Below are 20,202 nucleotides of genomic sequence, written 5' to 3' on the forward strand. Positions count from 1 at the left end.
CTGGTTGGATGTAATATGGGAATCTGAAAGCACACAGAAACCCAGAGCCACTCTGCTGTCAGGCTGTCCTCTCTCCCTGACTTACTGTACTACATCCAGTTACCACCTCCTCTCTCCATGCTGTATACATGCAACTCCCCCCACCCCAACCAAACACACATGCACACAGGCATATGCACACACGCACACTCATTCCTGGGCTTCAAACCATTCCCTCCCATTGGGATGCCCCTCCCTCGCACCTGCTTTCCTAGAAAGTTCCTTGCTTCTATTTCCAGCCCTAAGTTAACTCTGGACTGCTTGGTCCTACACTCATCTTTTCTTCTTTAGGAAGGAAAAGACTGTAAGTGCCATGTTAGTGACAATTGATATGTCTTACATTGTTCTCTAATTGCATTATTGGTATGAATGTGGTTTTTCCAATAAGACTAAATGTTTGCCCCAAAATAGGGATGATGAATTATCTCATGCTAGACATGTAGAAACCACTGTGCCAGTTTGTTGAAATCAGCAAGATGATAAATGCTAGAATTTCACAGCATATGCTAATGACTGGATGTAAATAACAGAGAATATATTTAACATAAATGTCATCAGGAATGGTAACTAACATCTGTAAGGCCTTTTTACACTTTAGGAAAGACTTTTCGCATATATGATTTTATTTGTTTTTTGCAACAGTCTGTATTATCTCCTTTCATGGGAGAAAGTGGAAGCTTAGGCAGGTTAAGTGGCTTTGGCCAAACTTGCAACATGTTAAGTAGAAAAAGCAGATCTGGAAACCCACTGTATTGGTCTCCTTCCTGGCCCTATTTTCTCACTTCCCTGCAGTCTCTTTCACAGAGATGTCAATTTTCAGCCCAGATCCCATACGATAGACAGGCTTTCAATTTCAGAAGTACTGTCCCAACTTCATGGCATCCCTAGCCCTGCACTCTCAATACCTCCACTGAGATACTGTGACTCCACAGGACATAAGGCTGGGCTGGCTATGGGCACTTCCAGGGAAAATGCTGACCCTTTGGTTGAGGTCAGTGGATCTGTGGAAAGTTCCAGAGCTGTCAAGAGGACAGGGAACCTCAAGTTTGTGGTTTCCTAGACAACCCAATCTCCCCTGTTATGGTAGTGTGGACCACAAAGGCTGGGGCTGTCAGCTTCTGAGGCTAACAAGGACTGCTTAACAAAAGTCTAGATCAAGATTAAAAGCATGCCATAAAAATACAAGCAAGCTGGAAGTGTGCATCCATTCTTTATGGGTCACTAGCTAGTTCTGGAGTTCAGACATATCAGCCTTGGGTTTACAGTAGATGCTATTTCTTACTAATATATGACTTGAGGACATTGTTTCACCTCTCTGAGTCTCAGCATTCCTGTTAGTAAGATGAGATCATAGGATAGTCATGAAGATTAAATGGAAAAACAAATGTAAAGCATGAGAGGATAGAGCCTGGTGGATGACAGACACTAAATAAGTAATAGCCACTTATCAAAGATGACAAATAGTTTTCAAACTGGGCTGCACCTAGCTGGCACTTATTAAATAGGACAGACAAACACTGCCTCTGCTGCCTCCACCACCATTAGAATGGTGTTACGGGCACTGCTGTAACTCCTTGTACAGCCCCTCAAAGACTCCAGCTGAGAGGTTATAGTAGCAGAATAAGGAAGGAAGAGAGTGAAAGAAAAGAAACCAGAAGATGCCTAAGGCAAGACGTTACCCAGAGGGACCTTAAAGGGAAACAAAAGAAACAGAGGAAGAGCTGACAATTGATGCTGAGCTTGACAAGGAAAATAAACAACTTAGACCATTTGAATATACATTTCAAATTACATCATTTTCTTCTGCATTGTGTCTCCAGGCAGTTGGGAAGATACAAATGTGTTATATTTATTTCTAAAGCTTTATTGAAATTGCAACAAAATCAAAATCAAAATTGAACTTTATGAAGAAAACAGGGGGGAAAATAGCCATAAGGTCACTGTTTCCTCTCATGACAAAATGGGGTTGAGTCCTGCATTTGCACCAGGATTCTTTTATCAAATGCCTGCCTTTCTAGAAAGATAGATGGCAGATCTCAGAAGCAAGGTACACAAAGACGTTTGGAAATTCTAAAGGACTGTGCAGACATTCATTATGATTATTACATGGATGGCAGCTCACGTAGTAACTTAGAAATCTTTCTGACTCTCCCCCCAATGACAAGGCCCAGGTGTTCTGAGGGGCTACCAGCATGGACATACTCACAGCAACTGGGGTATCCTGGCTGAGAGGCACACTGTGTGACCGCTCCTGCAGGGACTTATCTGCATCGACTTCAGAGTAAAAGACCTTGAAAAGACACAGACACCTGGTAAGAACAGAGTCCCTACTTCTCCAAGATCAAAGGTTTGAATTGCTCACAAAGGAAGCAGGTTCTGAGGTGCATCAGGCTACCCCACTAGTTACTAGTTCTGTGGGAATGAACATCAGACATACCTGGTGGGGTTGCAAATTCAGAAGCCTGCAGAGGCCAGGAGGAAGACAACGTATCTGTGAAGAGGGAGTGAGGGCTGGACCCCGCTCCTCTCCTATTTCCCCAAACCATGACCCTATCAGGTAATCTTGCATCTTCCCATATTTGATATGCCATGAGTTCAGAAATATGTTTCTCTAAGAAGACCAGAGGACAAGGTCATGATGAATACTTGCTGATGGTGAACTGGAGTCTGTAGGGACTGGTCAGACTTGAGGGCTTTCATCCCATCTCAGATGGGTCCTTCATCTCCAGTGGGCTTGGTGTCCCATAGGAATATGGGATCAGTGTGTCCAACTGTCTGGATGTCTCAGAGATTTCAGAACTCCAAATATTTATCTGAAATACCCTGACTTCTAAAACTTGGTTTATTTTTAATAATACTACTTAACAAAAACATTTTGGAGAACCGAAATCTGCCCAATTTTCAGCCTCTAATTGTAGGGTACCTTCTATGCTCCCTCCTCCACTTTGCCTGACCATATCTTTAATTCAGTTCATACATTTGTTTGTACTTATTGATAACATTCCACAGTGACTCCCTATGATTTCTCAGGTTTCTGTATTATTCTCCCAATGATATTAGGCAATTGGATAGCAGAAACCATATCTTCTACTTGCTTTATATTTTTCCATTGCTGCACAGAGAAAGAACTGGATAGATCCTGATTAATGCAGAGGTCATTCTCAGGGGTCTTAGAAATGCCCTTGAAATATTTCTTATAGTTTCACCAGAAGAGAATGAGGCGGTTATTAATATGAGAGGGCTGGTAGTAAGGAGGCCATAGACAGGTTGAGCACCCTTAATCCACAAATCTGAAATCTGAAATGCTTCAAAATCTGAAACTTTTTGTGCCTGATGTGACATCAAAAGTAGATAATTTCACATCTTACTTCATGTGATGGATCACAGTCAAAATGCAAGTCCACTAAAAATATTACCTTCAGACTATGTGCATAAGGTGTATGTAAAACAAATGAATTGTGTATTCAGACTTGGGTCCCATCCCCATAACATCTTATTATGTATATGTAAATACTCCAAAATATGAAAAAGTCAGAAATCCAAAACAATTCTGATCCCAAGCATTTTGAATAAGGCACACTCAACCTGTTCAGGAGGTACAAAGATAGGGAGCATGTACAGTCACCCCAACATGCCCACTGCAGAAATCCCCACATGTACTCACAGTGTATCCAGTGACTGGGCTTCCAGGATGCTGTGGCATTTTCCACTGGATGCTGAAAGCTGTGCAGTTCAGGGCACCCAGCTTGATGTCAAGAGGAGGCCCCACCTTGCCTGCCCCCAAACAAAGAAATTATGTTAAAAGATCAATGCATCTTACCATCAGTATATTTACACAAGATTTAAGAGTGTGTACTCACAAAAAAAAAAAAAAAAAACATGCTTAAAGACGGCTCCACAGGCCAGAAATGCAGTCATCCCTCTGATGTGCCACCCCTTTCTCAGTTGACCTCACAAAATTTTTGCTATCCCCTCCCAACCTGTCACTGGTAGAGAAATCAGCCCCACTATTGACCTTGGTCCATTCCATAAGTTCTAATAGTAAAGGGCCAGAAAGCAAGATTTTGTTTGTTGTAGACCAGACATACATGACTTGACTCTAGGCATTTGAAATGGATTCAAGAAAGACAATGAATTTTTATTTACCCATTATATATTATAATATATAATATATATAATAATTATAATATATAATTATAATTGAACTAATGAAGAACCAAAAAAATCACTGAAGATTAAATTCCTGAGTAGTGAAAGTTGTAGGTGTTGGGGGCAGGAGAGAGCTGTCTCTGGTTCTGCATTAGTCTGCTTATATAGCTAGAATTTTATTATAATGAAACATTTTAAAAATATGGTTAAGTATAAAATAAGATTTACATTTTTTTAAACATTTTACTGTCTACTTGTCTTAAACCATTTTATAATTATAAACTCTAAAGCAACATGCAAATTGTCATAATTTAGAAAATGCAAAAAGATCATATCATTCTGAGATGAGTCCTATTGGCATTTTGGTATGTCTCCTTTGGATTACATACCACATTTTAAAAAGTTGTTTGATTCTCTGTGTGTTTTTTATTGCTTTGAATTGTTGTAACTATAATGTAGTAATTATGTACTTATACATATATGCTCATAGTTTTAAATTTTATTTCACTTAATTTACAGTCATTAAAATCATTATGTTTAATGGCCATAAATGCTTCCCTGAAATGCATGTGCCATAATTAAGAGAACTTGGCATTCTGCTGTTGTCAAACAATATATCTCTCATGTTTTTCCATTTAAAATAATGTCCATGAGGGCAGGAACCAGGTCAGCCTTAATCAGTATACAGAGACTAGTAAGCAATAGGGCTCAATGAACATTCCTTAAATGAGCGAATGTTCTGCACTGCGATTTTCCACTTACTAATGTGTTGTTGTGCTTTTTTTTTTTTAATGACAACAAACAATTCTCCTGCATATCAATTAGGATACTTTGCAATTCACAGAGATCCAATATATCTATTTATTGCACTAGGGCAAATTTGTTACCAGGGATGCTCACCAATGTTTTTTTCTTTATTACACTGGAGTGTTTTTATTACTCAAATTTATTTTAATGATTCAAAAAAGCAGAGGAAATTTCTCAATTAACCCCACATATTATGTGGTATTAACTTGATATTGCATGCATTTTATAAAAGTCTCCAGATATACCTCAGATTTTTCTGATTATTTACTGAGTAAGTAATCAGTTGTCTCACCAACGTTTTTAATAAATCAAACCCAAAGTCCTCTGGTAGACCAAGTAATAGAGGCTCAATTCTGTCACTTATTAGAAACTGTGAGACCAAGAGACAGCTCTCTTCTGCTCCCCACACCTACAACTTTCACTACTTCAGTGAGCTTTCTGGTTCTGCATTAGTTCAAGATTTAAAGTCCCATAAGATTGGCTAAACTCAGACCATGTGCTTCCTCTTGGCTCAACCAAGGGTCTGGAGAGGAAGGATCAGTCCTTTCTGGTTTCCTAACTAGGAAATGACTTCCTGGGGGAATCCTGGGCGATGTTCTTATACTACCCTATCCACAGAAAAGACGACATCCAAAAGGAAGATAAGATCATAGGAAAAGAGTCATGGAAGGTCTTATGTCCCCAAATTCTCTTATATAGAGCATGCATGTACATTTAGAATATTGGCATATTCCTTTTTGCACACATGTTCAAATATTTCTAAGATAAATACCTATGAAAACATAATGAGATACATATATCTCAATTTTTACTAACCACTGATATTGCTGTCCCAAAAAAAGATTGAATAAATTTTTAAGTATGTTCTGTCATTCAATTGGGGTAAATTCTTAAAGCAAAATTTCTGTGTCTAAGACAGTTTCTTAACCTTGGCACTACTGACATTTTTTAAGTATACTCAAAGGACTTAAAAACAGCATACTACAGGGACACAGTTTAATGTTTATAGCAGCACAATTCACAACTAGCTAAACTGTGGAACCAACCTAGATGCCCTTCAGTAGATGAATGGATAAAAAAAAGTTGTGGCATATATACACAATGGAATATTACTCAGAAATAAAAGAGTATAAAATCATGGCATTTGCACGTAAATGGATGGCGTTGAAGAAGAAAATGCTAAGTGAAGTAAGCCAATTCCCCCCACCCCCGAAAAAATGCCAAATGTTTTCTCTGATATAAGGAGGCTGATTCATAGTGGGGTAGGGAGGGGGAGCATGGGAAGAATAGACAAACTCTAGATAGGACAGAGGGGTGGAAGGGGAAGGGAGAGGGCAGGGAGTTAGAAATGATGGTGGAATGTGATGGACATCATTATCCAAAGTACAGGTATGAAGACACAAATTGGTGTGAATATACTTTATATACAACCAGAGATATGAAAAATTGTGCTGTATATGTGTAATAAGAATTGTAATGCATTTTACTGTCATTTATTTTTTAAAAATCAATTAAAATATTTTTAGTTATAGATGGACAAAATAACTTTATTATTTATCTATTTTTATGTGGTGCTGAGGATTGAACCCAGTTCCTCACACGTGCTAGGCAAGTGCTCTACCACTAAGCCACAACCCCAGCCCCACTATTGACAGTTGGATGGTTTATGTAGGGTATGTATGATTGCATCAAAGGGTGTTTGACAGCATCCCTGGTCTCTCCCCAACACAGCTGTGAAAACCATGATATCCCAACATTGTCAAATGACCCTGGGTTGGGGCACAAAACTGACCTCCCCCACCTATTGACAACTGATGATTTAAGAGAATGAATACATTAGAGAATTTTAAAAAATATAATCAAACTTATATCTAGAAAATGAACTAATTTGGAAGCTTATGTTATTGTATGGGGAAACCTCATATAAATAATACAGGTAATAAAGTGAGTAACCCCCTTAAAATTTTCAGCTCTGCAAAACACACTGTCAAGAGAATAAAATGACAAGCCACATATTGGAAAGAATATTCACAAAAGACTTATCTAATAAAGAATTGTTAGTAAAATACACAAATGCTGTAGGCTGCATATTTGTGTCCTCCCAAAATTCTTATGTTGAATACAATCCCCATTGTGATATCATTGGGAGATGGGCCTCTTCAGGGGGATTAGGTCATAAGGAGAAACCCTTGTGAATGGGATTAATGTGCTTATAAAAGAGTCCTCACACTGTGTCCCTTCCTCTTTTCCTATGAAAACACAGCAAATGGACCAAGGAGTAGGTCTTTACCAGATAGTGACTCTGTCAGTCCCTTGTTCTTGTACTTTGCATACTCCAGAACTATAAGAGACAAATTTCTGCTGTTCGTAAGCCACCCAGTTCATGGTATTTTGTTATAACAACTGAACAAACTAAGACAGTAAAGAACTCTTACAACTCAACAATAAGAAAACAACCCAATTAAAAACTGGACCATAAAACCTTATCAAAGAAGATCTGCAGATGGCAAATAAGCATATCAAATAATCAAATGTCATCCGGGAAATGTAAATAAAAACAATGAGATATCACTGAGTATTTATTCAAATGGTCAAAATCCAGAACACTGACAACATCAAATACTGGCAAGTAGGTGAAGTTACAGGAACACTGCTGGTGGGAATGTTGAATGGTTCCATCAGTTTGCAAGACAATTTGGTGTGTTTTTTTTTTTATAAAACTAATCATATTCTTGTATTATCCAGCATTGGCATTCCTTGGTACATAAAGAAGTCAAAAACTTATATTTACACAAAACTCTGCAAAATGGACATTTATTGTGGTTCTATTCATATATGTTAACACTTGGAAGTAACCAAGATATCCTTTAGTAACCAAAATTCACCTTTAATAGGTGAGTGGATAAATAAACTATGGTACATGAAGACGATGGACTATTATTCAGCACTTAAAAGAAATTAAGCCATGAAAAGACATGGAGGAGACTTAAATGCATATTACTAACTGAAAGAAATCAATCTGAAAAAGGCCACATATTGTGTGATTCTAACTATATGACGTTCTGGAAAAGGCAAAACAATAAAGACAGTAAGATCAGAGGTTTCAACAGATTAGGGATTGCAGAGAAGGAAGGATAAAAAGTGAAGCTCAGAGGAATTTTATGGCAATAAAACTATTTTACTCTAATGATGGATACAAGTCCTGTTCATTTGTTACACCCATAGTGTATACAACACCAAATATGAAATCTCTAACTACTGACTTTAAGCGAAGTTCATCATTAAATTATAACAAAAGTGCCACTCTGGTGGGGGACGTTCATAATGGGGACATCTGTGCATGTGTGGAGGTAGGAGTATATGGAAAATCTCTGTGCCTTCCTCTTAATTTTGCTATGAAACTAAAAGTGCTCTAAAATAGGAAGTCTTACAAAACTTGGAAAATCTGATTTTGAAAGTTGAATATTTTCATATGAATTTGCCTACTTTTCTTCCTCTATTTATGTGTTTTGCACTTTTTCAATTGGGTTGTTAATTTTTTCTCGTTGGTTTATAGGAACCCTTTCCACATTGAAGGTCTGAAACTTTCTCTTCGGTTTTTTTCCAGGTAGCTTTATGCTTCGATCTGACTGCATAACTACCCAATGCTGGTCAGCTTTGTTATTGAGTTAAGAACTCTGTGCTAATGTAACCATAAAGATGGCTGAAAAGTGGGAAGAAAGACAGTGGAAATAAATTATCAGTCCCTCACAGAAGCATAAAATAACTAGCAAGCCCAGCCATATCCATAGTCCTAGGAACAGCACTTGCTCCCCTTGCTCTGGGAACAGTTTCACCAGATGGTTGGGTGCCCCTGAAGGCAGGCTTTTTAAGTCAATTCAAGGGTGGGGAAACCAGTTATCTTCAGCTCTGTGTACCTGCAACAGTTCTCTACAGAAAAAACACTCCAAGTATTGTAAGCAAAAGGGTAGTTGTGGAAGTTGGCATCAAAGCTAGAGGAAAGGAAGCAAGGAGCCTCCATTGAGTCTATTTTAAGGGGAGAGGGGATTTGCTCTACAGGAGCAATCGAGAACCAGGAAGCCCCCAACTTCACCCTCCCCGTTGCCATCACAGCTGCCACAGCTGTCTCTAGACACCCAGGCCAGTGAAGGACTCTGGGTGGGACCTAATTTACATTCAGAATATTGACCATAGGGAAGTCTGAGAAATGTATTTCTTCTGCCTTTGCAGAACGGTAATAGCACCTAGAAAAAAAGGGTTAAATGGTTGTCGAACAAGTCAATCCGTAGTATCCACAATATCTTGGTCCCATGAAACATGAACTCCAAAATGCTGTCCCTTTTACTTTCATGTTCTCCAGAAATTATTTAAATCAAACCCTGCTGGAACATGGTTAAATCTGACTCCATTTCATTGGTATTTTCACTAGTTTATTTTCTTCTTTATACACCTAAAATACGAGTTGAGCTCCCTGTAGGTAGGTACCAGGCACTGGGTCAGTCAGTGAGGTCACACTGAAGATGAAGAGAGATGTAGGGCTAAAACAAGTTAGCAGGACATTACAACTGGGTATGAGAAACACTACAGCTGGAAGATAGATACAGAGCACTTTTGTGACACACACAGGACATACTGTTACTGGAGTCCTAGGTCAGAGGCCTGACTCTGGGGATCCAACAAATCACGTCCAGCCACTTAACCCAAAAACCAAACACGAAAGGTAAAGGTAAAAAGCATGAAAGGAATTTTAATCAGTGTAGCCACTGGAAAGACAAGGGGACCTGTGTCTTTAACCCTAACAATGGCTTCGAGGTTTCACAGATTGGGGAATGAAGGCAAGGGTTGAGGGTTTCTACAGCTGGAGGCTTTTCACAGCTGCTACCACAACTAACCAAGGTCATCTGTGGTCTCTCATCTTAGGTTTGGTCAGGTAGGACCTTATCCCTGATAAGAAAGTTGCTGTTTCCTGGGGGTTGGGAGGTAGGTTTGACTCATCACAAGATGATTATCAGATCAGACCTTGTTCCTGGACTCCAATGTGACCTGGAGTAAAGGAGATGGATGCAAAATGTAGGCAGAGATGTCAAATCTTTTTAAAAAAATTTTATTTTACGTTATATATATTATTTGTTCTAATTAGTTATACACTACGGTAGAATGCATTTTGAGATGTCAAGTCTTTAGTCTTGTTTTTAGCCAGCTCTCAGCCATTGGCAAGGGAAAATGAAAAGTCTTAGTCCTTGTTACAATCCCGGCTCTACCTGACACAGAACTAGGCATGAGGCAGACATCGTGGAGATGGGAAAGTGCCCCATGCAGAGAAAGCAGCCTCTACTTTTCCCCAACAAGCTGGGGGGAAAGCCAGAAGTTGCCCTTCTAGTTGGGGCAACACAGAGAAGGAGTGTGCCACCTAATCAGCTGGGAACACACAAAAGGGGGCTTCCTCCTGCCTGTGGGGGAAGTGGACCTAACCACAGCTGGTGAGTGAGAGCTGGACAGGTCAGATGTTTGGAGCAAATACCAAAGTATTCTAGAGGAATCTGTTAAATATGGGAAACCAAATTATAACTGAATTTTAAAACTGGACTATTTTTTTTATGGAGGAAACTTTATAAGCTTAAAAGAGGTTAAAAAATAAAAGTAATGGATTCTAAATCATAAAACTTTCATTACCCACTTTCAAAAATTACAGAAGGAAAATTCAAAACAATAGATTGAGGGGTAAATAATTGTAGCAAAATGACAGGCCAAGGGATATCTTGATTATAAAACTCATACATATTGATAAAAACATATGCAGACCCTAATAAATAAAATATGAAGGACAACTCACAAAAGAAGAGAGATAGCAAGTCAACACACATGGGGAAATATTCAAATGTGTGAGCTATCAAAGAAACATAATTTTTAAAAATTGAAATGTTGTTTTCACCTATTAAATTAAGCCAAAATATTTAAGTGAGAGTAACTAACTAATGCTGACAAGTGTACATAAATGTGCTGCTCTCAAAAAAAATCACTTATGGCAGTGCAAATGAGTATTCAGGCATTTTGAAAGATAATTTGGCAATGTGCAATGATATCGAGAGCCATAAATCTGTTCTATCCGTTGGCTCCCAGAAGCGTGATTACTTTGCCTGAAGAAAGTATCTTAAGAGAAGGCTGCACCGTGAAGTTGTCCTTCAGAGTATCACTTATGACACACGGAAACCATGAACAGTCTAAATATTTAGAAACAGGACAACAGCCAGGTCATGCAGGTGGTACGTCACCTGCATGGACTGGTGTGCAAACATTCAAAATGTGATTTAACTAAACACATATGGTGTCTTGGGTCCTGGAGCTAAAATAGGACATTGGCAGGGAAACCAGTAAAATCCAAGTAGTCTGATTTAGTCGATAGTGTTGTACTCTTACTGCTCAGCCCCCTCACTAACAGTCTGGATTTGACAAATGTACTGGGGTTATGTGAGAAGCTAACTAGAGGAGAAACTGGGTGAAAGCAGTTTAGGAATTCTCTCCACAATCTTTGCAATTCTTCTATAAATCTAAATTTATTTCAAAATAAAAAGCATACTTAGAAAATAAGGCCTAAATCACACTGTAACAAAATTATGGTGTAGTGGTAAACAAACAAACAAAAAAATACCCAATTGCCAATGATGCAGCTATTACAGTTACATAATGTATTCATTTGAAAAAAATCATTTGAAGACCAGAGAAAAAGGCTAATTGCCACATTAAGACAACTAAGATTAAGTATGATTTCCCCCCTATGTCCCTCTACTTGACAAGCTTTCCAGAATGTTATTATATTGTTTTTCACAATTTAAAAATTTTCTTTTCAGAAATATTTTTACATCCAAAAGACCAAAAGTTGCACAGGAGCAGGTTAACTGCATCTGTGCTTTCTATAGGAAATCCACAAAATAACACTTCATGAAGTTTGCACCACTCAGATTAGCGCAAACCATGCTATTTTGTGTTTGCAGTGTTTTTCCTCCAAAGATAAAACAGTTTGCAATTAATGAAGCAGATCTACTAGTTCTCAACTACAAAAGTAATGTACCTGCATAAAATGATGTATGATATTACAAATAAACTATCTCAGCAAACTGAGGATACCCAGGAAAAAGAATGTTAGTGAGCAATAACCTAATAATAATAATAATATGATATTAATAGGTAATAAGGTAATAAGGGGGTGAAAGACCTCCACAGCAAAAACTACAGAACGCTGAGGAAGAAAATTAAAGAAGACCTTAGAAAATGGAAAGCCTCCCATGTTCTTGAATAGGCAGAATTAATATTGTCAAAATGGCCAAAAGTAATATATTCAATACAATTCCCATCACAATACCAATGACATAGAACTAGAAAAAAAAAAAAAACAGTCCTAAAACTCACATGGCACAATAGCTAAGCAATATTGAGCAAGAAGAGGGATTCTGGGGGCATTATAGCACCAGATCCCAAATTATACTACAGAGATGTAGTGACAAAATGGCATGGTGTTGCCATCAAAAACAGGTGTAAAGACCAATGGAGTAGAATACAAGACACAGAGACAAACCCACACAGTTACGGTCATCTGATAGACAAAGATGCCAAAAACATAGACTTTTCAACAAATGCTGCTGGGAAAACTGGATATCCATACGTAGAAGAATGAAACTAGACCCCTACCTCTCACCCTGCACAAAAGTCACTCAGCATGATCAAAAACCTAGGAATTAGACCACAAATTTTGCAACCGCTAGAAGAAAACATTTAAAGTATCTCTGCTAATGACATGATCCTGTATGTAGAAGACCAAAAAAACTCCACCAAAGGCTCTGGAGCTGATATACAAATTCAGCAAAGTAGCAGAATACAAAACTGATAGCTCTCCTATAGTCTGGTAATGAAAGAAATCAAGAAAATGTTCAGATCTTTTTAAAAAGACATAAAGTTAAATTAAATACAGTTAAAACTCCGTGCTCCATCTCTACCCCATTTCTTCCTCTTCTCCAGAGGTATCAACCATTCTGATGATTCTAGGTCTTCTCCTCATGTAAGTTCACACTTTTATTTTACTGAAAACAATCCAACTATCCATTAGTGAAGGAATGGATATCCTGTGACTTGTCCATACAATGAACCAGTATTTTTACCACCTGAGCATTTACTCTTTGAAGAGAGTTGCCTTTGTGAATTTTAATGCACTTCTCAAACATTAGCCAGTTCCAGTTTCTCCCTCCCTGCTGACCTAGAAATCTTCTTTGGTTTTTAAATCTGTTTCTGCATGTGGTGGACCCCTGTGCATTTTGGTTTTCAAAAGTTCATTGCTGCCACCTTCTGCCTGTTCCCTTTGCTCTGCTGGTTGACAGCTCTTCCCCAGCCTACAGGCATCTTGGTGGGGACTGAAGAGACCAGTAGCAAACATGTCTGCTCAATCTACCATGTTTGCCCCAAGTCAGTCGATTCTAATAGCCGTATGAAATAGAGGACAGCGACGTCCTCTCTTACAGATGCAGAAACTGGGTTTATGGATCTAAGATCTTATATCAAGGAGACAGAAGGAGGCAGGGACAGTAAGGAACAAGGTAGAGACATTCTTTCTCTTCCCACCTGTTCACGCTGGTGTTCTTGGCGATTCTGCCTGGTCTCTCCTTCTGAACTCCCATTCACCCTCTTTCCTTGCAGTCACTGCTACATCCTTGCTGTGGCTCCCCAATCTCTTTTTCCAGCCAGCACCTGCTTCTGAGGGGCAGGCCTCTAAACCCAAACTGCCAAGTGGACCCAGATGTCAGATGAGCCTTCAAATCCAACTTATCAGACCTGACTTCATCATCTTCCTTTTCAACCCACGCTCTTCTAGGAATCCTGGTAAATGATATCATCATCCACCACAACTTTCAGAAACCTGGAAGCCACCCTTAGTGTCAAAGTGGTCGAACTATATCCATCCTCTCCTCTTCTTGGAAGCCTCAGCATCCAACCCTGTGCCTGGAGTAGCACTGTCCAGAGTTGTGCATGCAGGGTCACCTCTTTCACATCCCCAGATCCTAAGGGATTTAGTTCTCTTCTTTTTGGAGAATGTGTTTTAGTAAATGAGATTCCCCCATCCCCATCTTGTAAAGCAGTTGAATACAGGGCCGAGGCTGGGGCCATGGGATTAAGGAATTCTGAATTGATGTGTAGTTGTAGAAGGAAAAAACCAAGACTTTCCAAGCAACATTTGCATTTTTAGTCCAGAAATGTTCTCTTTGTGTGTTTATTTGGCATGTCCTTGAGAGTGGGGCAGATCTCCAGCTGGGCCTCTCTGAAGCAGTATTTGCTGAGCAAGCACATTGCTTATATGTAGACTGTAGGATTACCAGGGTATTACACAGGGGGAAGGCTACAGGCAGGAGTAAGTCAGCCAGTGAAACCCCTAGGTTTGAGGCAAATTCAAGACAGGGAATGGTGGTGGACACAGAAAGTCCACAGGAATAGTCAGACCAAGTTAAGACACATGTCCTGGTATCAGCATAGAGACCGTGGGGTGTGGTCCCAATCAGGATGTGTGGATCACAGTAATTCTCTAACTCTTCTCCAGCTACCTGAGACTTTGCGCACATCTCTTTAATCTCTAAATCATCAGCGTAAAGTCAAATCTTTGCATAGGGCAAGTAAAGACCAAACTGCACTCTCCAAAAACTTTAAATGAAGCAAAAAAAAAAAAAAGTTTTAATAATAGTTAAGACTCTGAAGTCTTCTGGTCTCTTATCTATTATATTAAAACAAACTACTGCCTCCTCAATATTTAAAAAAATAATAACAGTAGTAGGCCACTTAGGTTTAGAACAAATAAGATTTAAGCAGTTATATACAAAAATAGCATTCATATCTCTCCAACAATGGTTAAAAATGACAAGAAAATATTATGTAAGAGAAAACAAGTTTTGAAGAACTGAGCCTTTAAAACTAGTATAATGCATTTACAAAGTATACCCTGAAGCTGAGTTCTTATAAGCTAAAAGCTGTGCATCTGAAGAGATAACTAAATAAAAGTGTGTTTCTTTGCCATGAGGGAGCTATACTCTGGAGCTTTCTTCTTTGGAGACATTTAAAACAGTATTAGCCCTTTTTTGCATTAGAAATTTCTGAATAATTAGGTCAATTTCTTATGGTAATTTTATTTCACAAAATACTTCAACTTCCTGAGCAAAATTTATCTCTGATTCAATTAGTCTTGAAATCCAATTCATAAAAACACTTCAAAATGCAAATAAAAATATTGTCTAGGACAGAAATACATTGCTAGCTTTTCAGTTATTTGATTTTCATGGAATGAACCAAGTTATATTCACTGATGCAATGGAAAGTGCCTAGACTAACTAAAAATAGAAAATTCTTAAATAAGAAAACAAAAAAAATTTCTCTCTTTTTGAAACTTGCTCTAATATTACCATTACTAAAGTAGTATTGTGAATATGTAACCAAAACACTGCACCCACAGAAGCCACTTGCAAGGTGGTGCCTTTCAGGCAGCAGTGAAAATGTGGGTTCCAGAGACAGAACAAGGTTTGTTGTAGTTAACCTGGGATTAAAGAAATTCTCAGACACTGAGAAGCAGTTGGTAATGTCTTATTTGGTTGGCTTCTCTTTGAGACAGTTACTATTCACATCACAACCACACTTCCCTCTGAATTCCACCATTCCAAGGTGTAACTCTAGAATACAACCTGCCATTGCAGAGCAGGAGTGGACAGAGCTGGGATGTGGGCTGAGATGGTGGTGCATGTGAGCATCTGTAAGGCAGCACAGGGTGAGGCATGGGGTGGTGCAGGACTCAGGGGGCAGGTCTCTATACTGTTTCTTAAAGTGCTAATTCAAGGAGTGTGAGAAATCAAAATTTGAACCCAGTCTTTCAAGTCATAATGAAAGGATATTGAATATTTATCAGGGTAGAAAGAGAGAAAATGTTGTATATAATAGTTTGTTTGCTTGCTTGTTTACAAAATTTACATTTTTATACAAATGATATGTAGGCTTTTGTACTCCACACACAAGCACTAGGGGCAAGTCTACCTCTGGGTGTTGCATGATGGTGCTTCATAAATTGAGCTCAGCTGGTTGTGAGGATTCATGCAGAGGATTCCTGCTACCCAGCTGGTGACTTCTGGCAGAGGAAAACCCAGGCTGGGAGCATCCTGCAGCAATGCTTGTTAAACAGCAGCCAGCCAGCCCCAGGGAACACAGGTGTCAGAGGTGGAGAGATGGGAGAGAGGGTGGTAGCACCATACAGTGGGCAACTACTAGGATGACAAGCAGAAGACCAACTTCTAGGCCCAGCTCTGCCCTAGCTCCACTTACGTTGGAGAAGGTTAATGCCATGACAGCTGTCATATGCCTATTCGGGGAAGAGCTTGCACAGCATGATCTGTTGCTTTCATCTACTCCTACTGGTTTCTCACCTCATCATCCAAGAAAGCAAGCAGGAAAGCTAGAAATCTCTACTCACCAACCTCCTGTTACCACACACGTGCACACATACACATGCACGTGCATGTACCCACTGTTATGGTTTGGATAGGAGGTGTCCTCTAAGACGTGTATGTTGAAGGTTTGGTCTCCAATACAGCAATGTTCAGAGGTGGAGTTTGAGGGAAGTGATTGGACCATAGAGTCTCTGACCTTGTCAGAGGATTAATCCATAACGAATTAATCCATTGATAGTTGAATGGATGACTGGCAGCAGCAGAAATTGTGGAAGTTAAAACCTGGTTGAAGGAAGTGGGCCACTGGGATTATGCGCTGGAAGGACAGTTCTTGTGCCTGGCCCCCTCTCTAGCTCTCTCTGCATCCCAGCTGCCATGAGCTGGGCAGCTTTCCTCTGCCATGCCCTTCTGTCATCACGTTCTGCCTCACCTGAGCCCAAAGCAGTGGAGCTTGTTGAGTGTGGACTGAAACCTCCGAACTTGTGAACCAATATAACCTTTTTCTCCTTTAAGTTATTTATGTCAGGTACTTTGATCCCAGCATTAAAAAGCCAACTCACATACACATAAGTATACATACATTCATATTGACAACACATACAGCCTTGCCCTCCACCCTACAAGGGAAAATCAGCTTACTTACACTCAGTTAACAACTGGAGGTGGACGAAGGATTGTGGACTATGAACCTCCGCAGAGTCATCCAAACAAGAGTACAGTGTGGAAGCTGGAGGGAGATTGGAATTCATCTAAACCAGTGGTTTTCAAAATTTAGGGAGAATCAGAATCACTTGTAGTAAAGAAAGACTTGTAATAATAGACTTTGGGTCCCTCTCCGAGTTCTGAGGAAGTCAGAAATGGAATTCCAAATTTGCATTTCTTACATATTCTCTGGAGGTTCTGCTGCTCCTGGCTCCTGAGCCACTGGTTTGCTCTAAACTCTGCCTTAATAATGGAAAATTATAACTCAGAGAAGCTAAATGTCTCATGTGAGGTCACAGTAATTAGTGATAAGCTCAAACCAAGACCTTGATTTATTGAGACCCTCGCCAGGTGCTTTCACCATCCGATATGAAAAACTGTAGTGGCTTTTCATTCTACCCTGGCCCTCTTCTCCAGACGCACTGACCCCCCCCCCCCCCCCCGTCCTTTGTGCTGCTTCCACATATGTCACAACCCTCTCACTGGACAGCTCAGTGGCAGCAGATCCGGACTAAGGAGATTGCCACTATAGAGTATTGCAAGATTTCTCAGTGTCTAGGTCAAGGACACAGTTACATGGAACTTGACAAAGCTCCCCAGATGGTGCTGATGTGTGCCTGCTCCAGACTGAGTAGTCAGTCCCATTCTTCCAGGAGATCTCGTCCATTCGTATAGCATCCCCAGGCACCTACCAAATGAATCTTTTCAAGTATGTTTCACATACCTAATTGGTCATCTCAGCCTCAAGGTTCACAAATATCCCAAACACCAAATATCCCAGACTAGAACCATCATCTTCTCCCTTCAAATATCCTGCTCTCACATCCCCTGAAATCCAGACACCTGAAGTACCATTAAGTTCTCCTTTTTGTGTTCCAGATTGACTCTCCATGCAACTTGCAAGAGCCCATAGAACATAAGATTCATAAGAAGAGGGACTTTTGCATCACATCTTTATCCTGAGTATTTGCAATAGTCTCTGGAACATAGTAGGCATTCCATAAATATTTGCTACCTGGTTGATTAAATGGATGACTGAAAAACTCTGTCCTCTTTCTTGTACTACTGTCCTGACCTTACCCAGCTTCTTTATCAATCTGACCTGATGTCCCTGAATTAAACACAAACTTGAATTTGCTCTTCCAGGTGCTCATATTGTCATAGGCCATTAGGTGCAAATATGGGTCCTTCCTCCTCCACCAGACCTGTCTAGGTCAGGACTGGAGGCCATATGCACCAGGCCAGAGACCTCCTTAGATGGGGCCTCAGGTTTAGTTCATTCCCAATCTGAGGGTCTAGAGAATCCCTTGCAACAGAGACCCTGGGAGTTGAGGATCTGTGAAAAGGAATAGGACCACCTTTCCAAAGAAAGTTTAGAATTGGCCCTGGGAAAGGGCCAAGGTGATGTGCATCCCTAATACAGATTCTCACCATCCCGTGGACCTAAGGCCAGGACCATGGAGGAGCTCCTAGTAAGGACAAGGGATCATGTGCTTACAAACACCTACTATCAAGTTCTCTCCTACAGCCTCAGGGAACACTGCCTACTCTCACAGAAGGCAGCCCTCTCTACAACATTCCAGCTCCCTACTAGATGAGGAGTCTTTTTGAGTTACTGTGACCACAATGAAGATCATTGCAGAAGAGGAGAGATTTGTCATTAGAACACTGGAGCTTCTTGCTGAAGGCCAAATCCATGAATGGATGCCAGCCTGTGGTGAGGAAGCTTTGAAACAGGATGCTTGTGTAACCTCAGAGTATCTCACCCAAAACATTGATAAAGTACTATGGTGGTTTTCACATGACCACAAATTCTTTGATATTCTTCTCTAAGGGAGATGGAGCCTGCTTCAGCCCATTCAGGCTTCCATAACATAATATCATAAACTATGTAATTTAAATATAATACTGTGTTTCCCATCGCTCTGGAGGATAGAATGTCCAATATCAAGGCACTGATAACTCATATCTGGTGATACCAGATTTCTGGTTCATGATGGCACCTTCTCACTGTATCTTCATAGGGTAGAAGAGGAGACTCTGATCTCTTCAGACCCTTATGATGACATTAATACAATTTATGAGGGATCCACTCCCATGAGCTAATCACCTCCCAAAGACTCCACCTTAGAATACCACCAAATTTGGATTTAGGTTTTAGGTGTCAACATATACATTTGGAGGAGATAAACAGTCCACAATAGAGTGGAGTGTAGGGTGTATTTAGTTATTCTCTTCTAAAAACAAGTTTGAACAAGGAGAAATAGCAACTTTATAGTGGAGAAATCTGGCAGATGTCACTTTAACCAACTGATGAAGGTTGCCATCACCAGAGATAAGCATGTTGACATCACGTGTTTTCTAATATGATGACATGAGAAGAGCACTTCTCACTTCTGTGTTATTCCTGTCAAAAATTCACAGTGCCAGACTAGTCAGGAGAAAATTGAGTGACACTCTATAAAATAATTGACCCATATGGATCAATTATTTTATAGAGTGTCACTCAAGGGCATAGAAAAGAAAATGACTGAGCATCTGCCACCAGTTGAATGAGACTAGAAAGATGTGGCCACAAAAGGCAACATGGTGCCTTTGGATTGGATTCTGCAGTAGAAAACTGGTAGAAGTTGAATGAGAACTTTGTTTTAGTTAATAGTATTAAAGTCATGCTAATTTCTTAGTTTCAGTACCTGTATCACTTATCAAATTAAGTTCATATTAGAGGAAGCTGAATGATGGATAGATGAGAATGCTACACTATTATCAAAACTCTTGCATGGATCTAAAATTACTCTAAAATAAAATGAATGAATTAAAAAATGAGGGTCCTTCCTTTAGTCATCATAATCACAGCAGGAGTCCCTCTTCTCTCGGGAAGGTCCTTTTCATTGGGCAAGGCTCTCACCTCCCAGAGCAGAAATACTCTATGCCTGGAAAATTGACAACAGGAAGCTGATACCTTCCCCAAGTGCCTGCTTGCAGTAACTGAACAGCCACGTTAACTCATTAGTAAAAGCAGATCTCCTTCTTTCTCCAA

General features: G+C 39.7%; 1 protein-coding gene and 1 long non-coding RNA gene across 5 annotated transcripts in view; one reads left to right on the forward strand and one right to left on the reverse strand.

The window, feature by feature from the left end:
* The window catches only part of Egflam (EGF like, fibronectin type III and laminin G domains), a 174,171-nt gene that overhangs the window by 110,098 nt on the left and 43,871 nt on the right, over positions 1 to 20,202 (reverse strand). Inside the window, exons 3-4 of the mRNA XM_046422288.2 lie at positions 3,704 to 3,813; positions 2,246 to 2,329 (exon numbers count right to left, since the gene is read on the reverse strand). Coding sequence (XP_046278244.1) covers positions 2,246 to 2,329; positions 3,704 to 3,813 — 194 coding nt within the window. The remainder of the gene's footprint in view (positions 1 to 2,245; positions 2,330 to 3,703; positions 3,814 to 20,202) is intronic.
* The window catches only part of LOC124077777 (uncharacterized), a 56,452-nt gene that overhangs the window by 11,799 nt on the left and 24,451 nt on the right, over positions 1 to 20,202 (forward strand). For 3 of the 4 annotated variants that reach the window (XR_006846718.2, XR_006846716.2, XR_006846717.2), the window contains exon 3: positions 2,205 to 2,351. This is a non-coding gene — a long non-coding RNA (uncharacterized LOC124077777). Of the gene's footprint in view, positions 1 to 2,204; positions 2,352 to 18,041; positions 18,301 to 20,202 lie in introns of those variants that run through there. The other variant, XR_006846715.2, reaches the window with a different exon arrangement.

This window comes from Marmota monax, unplaced genomic scaffold (genome assembly GCF_021218885.2).
Source record: "Marmota monax isolate L192 unplaced genomic scaffold, Marmota_monax_Labrador192_F-V1.1 WCK01_AAM20220418_F8-fsc00077, whole genome shotgun sequence".
Lineage (NCBI taxonomy): Eukaryota > Metazoa > Chordata > Mammalia > Rodentia > Sciuridae > Marmota > Marmota monax.